Source organism: Meleagris gallopavo, chromosome 6 (assembly GCF_000146605.3).
Source record: "Meleagris gallopavo isolate NT-WF06-2002-E0010 breed Aviagen turkey brand Nicholas breeding stock chromosome 6, Turkey_5.1, whole genome shotgun sequence".
NCBI lineage: Eukaryota > Metazoa > Chordata > Aves > Galliformes > Phasianidae > Meleagris > Meleagris gallopavo.
In genome coordinates, this window is record NC_015016.2 from 41,823,831 (window position 1) to 41,830,128 (window position 6,298).

Below are 6,298 nucleotides of genomic sequence, written 5' to 3' on the forward strand. Positions count from 1 at the left end.
TTTTCTTAATCATGTTAACTTTACTGGCCTTTATTTCTTTCTGCTTTTTGTATGGCATAACTAACGTGAAGGGAGTTTTCCTTCTCCGTTGTGATCCACCTCTTCTGAGTAGGTTTTCATGCTGTCTCCTGACTGTGCTGAGCTCTGTGGAAGACATATGAGTGCCAAGTCCTACACAGACACCTTTGGACTTCCTGAAGGAGCGTGCTGCTCTTTCAGAAGTGAACTTGAACTGGGAAGTAGACCCTTCACTTTACCAAAAGGCACAAGACGAGAACGTGACACAGCAAGAGAGCCAGTTGACCTGGTGATTGCACGCAGTTAAAGTATTTAAAACAAACATTGCCAACACTGCTTCCCCCTCGTTTTTCCGTCTAGCTACAAAATCGATCTCATCTTTCTGGCATTATTTTGTCTGTTCCCTCCCTCGTGCGCAGGAAATTGTTGCCATCTTAGGGGAACTGTGGCAGATTTTGAAGACTTTGTGGATTTTTAAAATGCCTTACATTTGCAGAAAAGAAAAAGAAAGAATCTGATTTTCAAATTCTTAGAATGGCAGCAGCATCATGTTGGTGTGTGTTTGTCTCGGTAAATGAGTTGTCGGAGCAATACCTGTTAAATAGCTTTTAAAAACTGATGTGAATGCCTGGAGGCAGATGGATAAAGACTAACCTTGGTGGGATGTGTCATTAAGCCAGGGAGATTGATTCTACGTTCTTAGCATCGCCCTGGTGTAGAGCTTTGTAAATCTTGTATCGTGTATATGCACAGCTGTGTGCAAATGCACACAATGTGTACGTATGTTAAAGCTGGGAACTGGTGGTGGTAAGGAGCATGTGTACTTCATGGACTTTGTGGTGATGAAAGGGGAGGGACAGAAGGCATTCCAGAAACAGGTAAGGCCAAACTATTCATAACTGTGACCGATACCTTGTGTTCAGGCAGAAATTTTGCTATATTTTTGGATCATTACTCCAATAGACTTATCAGAATATTGCTAACAAAGGAAAAACTACACATCAGCTGTGTCCAGGAATTCCAAGGAATCTTTTCTTTCCTTGGTTTAAATAAAAGCCGTATTTTTTGGAAGATGATGTGTTTAGACTGCTTCAAAGCCATGGGGGGATGGAGGGAAATCAGGGAAAGAGAAGTTTAGCGGATGTCTCATTCTGGAAGTAATGTGAATGCTGCATCTTTTCAATCTGTCAATGCTTCCATATGGAAAACAAATGCAATAAAACTTTTCCAAAAAAATTCTTTGCTGTTCTTAACTTCTTGAAACTTTGGGAAAATCTGGAATGGCTTCCTGAGCTTGGTCTGAGCAGGGTTGGCTTTTGTCACCCAGATAGGTAATGAATGAATGCATCTCACAATATAATTAATTGCTGAATTGCATGTTCTGGTTTTGTTTTATGTCCTGTGTTCACTATGCATTTTGAAGGAAGGCTGCTAGCATTGTTCTGGCATGTAGATCATTGTGGGGAAAACAAAAAGTTAATTACTCATTTGTGGTTTCAAACAAACACAAAGTGTTGAAGTATTACCCAGTACTGTATTTTTCAGGCAAACTTTCTGATGTTCGGAGCTGGCAGAAACGTCTGTCTGTTGGTGCCTGGTGTGTGCCTCTCTAACTGGTGTTCTCTGGTTTATTTGCACTGTGCATCTCAGAGTGTGACTTGGTGCAATGTGGCTCAGCACCAACATGAGGAAGGCAGACTTGCTGGCTCTCCCAAACAGCACCGCCTGATTTCAGGCACTGGTTGTGCTTTGGTGCAGCTGACAAAAATGGGAGCACAGATGTGGAGAGGAGGAGTTACGGTGTTTGCCAGTTCTGCTTGTGCCTTCCTTTGGGATTTTAAGCATATGAAAAGAACCAAAGCCTTCCTTCTGAGCCCTGAGAGCCGTCTGCAGGTCACTGCTCCTGAGCCAGAGCCCCCAGCACCCTGTATGGCACGGCATAGAAACGGGTGCGGAGGGAGATGGGGCAAGGAGCCAATTACACAGAGCTGCTGGTAAAACATAAGTTCCTGACTGCTGATTCTTTTCCCACTCGGCTCTATTTATCTGTGCTTGCATATCACAAAGTAAACTTATTTATCTGGGAACCTTTCTTTATCTTTCCCTCCCTTTCTGTAACCTTCCTCACGCCCTGCTGACTGTGGCAGCCAGGCAGAATGTGAACAGGAACTGATTTTGAACAGTTTTGTCTGTCTTGAATATGTGCCCAGGAGGGATCAGTAAGGCTGGGGATGGAGAGGAGAGGGAGAGCCTTGCCCTGCCTGCTGTGCTGCTGCTGGCTGAGCTGCCCTTAGCACAGCTTCAAGCTGACCTCACATAGTGCCGTGATTGGCAGATGCTGTTCTGAGTGATGGGTGCTGGTTCGGAAAGATGTGGCTCGCTGCTTGTAAACATTCACGATCCTTATCCCCCATTTTAGCAGCGTGGATTAAACGGTCACACAACCAATTGCTTAAGGAAGCTGTGGTGCCTCATCCCTGGAGGCATTCAAGGCCAGGTTGGATGGCATAGCCTGATCCAGTGGGTGGCAGCCCTGCCCATGGCATGGGGTTGGCACTGGGTGGGCTTTAAGGTCCCTTCCAACCCAAAACATTTTGTGACTCTGTGACTGAAGACAGGGCTAGAGCTGGCATGACCAGGGAGGCTTTCCATGCTTGGTGCTTTTTCTCCCCAGTGTTAGTGCAGAAGCAAGCTGCTGCTTGTTAATTATGTAATACCACATTAATTGGGGGCTCACTAGGTGTGCAGTTGTGGTGCCACAGAGATTCATTCACATGTCGTTGTTTTCCCCTTGCAAAGCTCTGAGATGATTTGTGGGTACTTAGAGAACACCTCCAGAATCAGAATGGAGGACTGGTTTGTATCACGCTATTCTAAAGCTGCTGTTTTAAATGGTTTGAACTGAACTTGCTCATTTTTCCTCTCCTTGAACATCTCCAAGCTCCAGTCTCATGTCTTCGCTTCTCGAGGAGCAGCATTTCTGCACTGTCACCTTTGTCATTGGTCACTCTCATCTACAAATCTGACTCCATCTCATGTGTAACGCAGAAGGTGGGCATGAAGACGTGTGCCCGACTTCACATAGGAGTGGCCTTAAAAACAAGTGCTCCAAGTGCTCTGTTTCTGCATAGAGAAGACTTCCAGACCTGAGCACTTACAGTCAACATGTGTCCTTACTGGTGGTCGTGGGAAGAAGATGGGTCGGAGCTGACCCAATGCTCCTTCGCACTGGGATTGGCCTTGGACAATTAGTGAAGTAGAAATAGTGTTCCTCAATATTTGCTCTTAATTGGTGCCAAACATGCATGTTCTCATATTAATTTTCATTACCAAGCAACATCTGTCTGTAGTAATTCCCAGTGACTGGGAAATGCAGCTCTGTGATCTTGTTTCTGAACCACTGTAAAAAAAAAAAAGAAAAGCCCAAATAAGGTGAAAATTCAGGTTGTGACTGTATTTTGTTACTTGTTGGAAGGATTTTAAAAGCACTGGGAGAAGAGGTCTCAGTTTGAAAGAGGGATGACCTTCCAGAAGCCTTCTTATTACCAAGCAATACCAACTTACACCCAAATAATTCGCCAAGTTTGGGGCTGTCCATGAGCTGAGTCGTGTTTTGGGGATTTGATGTTATGTCTGAGAATGAATTCATTGGTACAGCAGGATTTCTGTCTGCCTGCCTGTCTGTCCACCTCAGTAGCTGAGCTGTGAGCACCATGATGCAGCTCAAATACCTATTTTGAACATGAAACGACCCCAAACTCTCCTCTTCTTGCAGGGCATCGAGCGCCTTAAGAAGCAGAAGCCGACCTGGGTGCGGATCAGAGGCTGGGAGGGGATGAAGGCGGCCTTCGGCGGTACCCCATCCCTGTCCTGGCTCAACCCCTTCTCCAACATGGACTGCAGGAGCCCACCACCAACCCCTGCCGCCCCTGCGGCCGCCATCATGACGCAGGAGGAGATCGAGCAGTTCCTGGCTCAGGAGGTGTCCATCCAAGTGCCCCATGAGTAGCAAAGCATCAACCCAGGGGCCAAGGGATGAGTCCAGGTGGTGTGTTATTTTATTAACTACTTGTGGAGAAGCAGGGTGGATTTTCTGGTGTTTTTTGTTTTTTTTTAATTGTACTTTGGGTACTTCTGGTGCAGAATATAATTCAGGACTATTTATGGGGAAGTCGGGTACAGCACCAGCAGAAGCAATGCAAATCTCCAGAGCAAGTTTAACCCAAAGTGAGAGCCACACGCCCTTTGGAGCTGTGTCCTGCCTTACCGAGCAGCTCTTATGTGGCCTTCGGGGAGAGACTCAGGTGTGGGGCCGGTGCCTTGGGGCTTCGTGTCCTCATTGCACTGGTTGGATGAGTGTTGCCTCTCATCCTGCCAGTGCCTGCATTCAGAGGTGATGCTCCAGCACTCTGACAACCAAGATCTAGACTGGTTTTTGGCTGGTTTTGCCTTGTCATCCCCCCACTTTACTGACCAGTGACACCTCATCTGGGCAATGTGCTCCTAGATTCCCACCCCCAGTTGTGCAGCTTTGAGGCCCTGTAACATGCAGCAAAGATTATCATCTTGGGAAAGAGAGATGGAGGAGTTGGGGAATAAACTGAGGTATTGTGGAAGACCTGGATTAACTTTCAGTTATTTATGAAAGTCCAAATTCCACTTGGTATTGCAAGGGTTTTTTCCTCATGGCAGTGATAAAGGAGTTTGAACATGAGGTAACAAACAGTCTGGTGGGTGGAAGCTAGGAGTACAGTGGGGCCAGAATCCAGGAAAACAAGGGGAGATGTTTTGAACCATAGTGACCCCCTGTGTTTCTCTTTTTCAATGAAAAAAATAGATTAGGGGGAAAAAAACGCATAAGGAACTGTGTGTCTATCAAAAATGTCTGGGTAAAGGGAAAGGTGCTGTACCCTGGGGAAACTGAGGTATCATCTTGCTGTAGGTTGGCCCTACGAAGCAATGCGGTGTGGAAATGGGAGGCTGTCTCACTTCTGCACCAGCCTTCATGTCTGCATGTCAGGGTCTGCATCACTGGGACATTGGGGACATGTGTGAGTCTATGCAGGGAGAAGTGGGGGTGTGTAATGTGGAAGCTGGGAGCTGCTGTTCTCAGTTAACTCTCCCACCTGTGGGTGGAGGTGGGGTTGCAGGGCCCCACAGGAAAACCAGCACTGGAAGCAGCATTTGGTGTAATGTGACAGCTGTATCCTCAGTGCTGATTGCTGGGGTGATCTCCTTCCACTTCCTCCTCAGCGATGAGGTTTGTGTGCTGTTTCAATAGCTGAAACTAGAAAGCTGTATGAAAGGGGGACTCCTCTCTGCCCACTCCATGCTGCCACATTTTTGCCCATCAAAGGTGCAGGAGCTGGAAGAATGCTGGCATCAGGAAATCAGAGTGTTCCCTCACTCCTTGGTACCCTCCTGCTCAGCCTTGGTACAGCATGGCAAAAGTCCGAAGCAGCAGAAGTCCTCATGAGTTGGAATGATCTGCTTCGTTCCAAGCCTTGGCATCCACCTCATAGTGTAACTCCCACCAGGTAGCTTGAGACCAAAGTTATTTCCATGAAATTGAAACCAGCCCCCTTCCCCTCCCTGTGGCATCGTGCCTTCACCTCCAGCCCAGCTGGGCTCCATCAGCACTGCAGCATGGGGCTTCAATCCTGGTGGATGGGATCACAGTGGCCATGTGCAGCATTCATGGTCTTTTAAAGCAGGCTTTCTATGCAAGTAAAGATCCTGTATCTCTTGGAAATATATATATTTTGATAATCATAACTCTGGTTTATGCCTCCGGATGCTAATTGTACTTATTAAAGAATTAATATTTCCATGCTGCAGTCTCTGCTCCTCTGTTCCCTGTGCTCCACTCTGCCCTGGGGGGCTCCATGCCCCGGGCAGTCTGACCGAGTGCTTGGTTAGCAAACCTGCCCACAGGAAGGGTGCAGAGTTAAGTCATCTTTGAAGCCCCTTCCAAACCAAATCCTTCTATGACTTTATATGGGTGTATGGGAGGGGGTTGGACCTGAGTGGTCCCATCCTGTACAACCCAAACCATTCTGTGATTCATATAATAGAATCAGGTTGCAGGGGACTTTAATGCCACTCAGTGTCAACCCCCTGCCGTGGGCAGGGTTGCCACCCAGGGCCGCCAAGGGCCCATCCAACCTGGCCACGAGTGCCTCCAGGGATGGGGCACCACAGCTTCTCTGGGCAGCTTGAGCCAGATAAGGGGTGATGTTCTTCCAGGAGAGTGCTGGAATTATGGTGGTACTTCAAAAAT

The 6,298-nt window shown here is 47.3% G+C and overlaps 1 protein-coding gene across 4 annotated transcripts in view; it reads left to right on the forward strand.

Annotated features, from left to right (window-relative positions):
• Positions 1 to 5,348, forward strand: part of ZDHHC3 (zinc finger DHHC-type palmitoyltransferase 3) — a 30,510-nt gene extending 25,162 nt beyond the window's left edge. For all 4 annotated transcript variants that reach the window (XM_010712964.3, XM_010712963.3, XM_019616579.2 and 1 more), the window contains exon 7: positions 3,794 to 5,348. In XM_010712964.3, coding sequence (XP_010711266.1) covers positions 3,794 to 4,027 — 234 coding nt within the window. In that variant the 3' untranslated portion in view covers positions 4,028 to 5,348. The remainder of the gene's footprint in view (positions 1 to 3,793) is intronic.
• Positions 5,349 to 6,298: the final 950 nt, after the last annotated feature.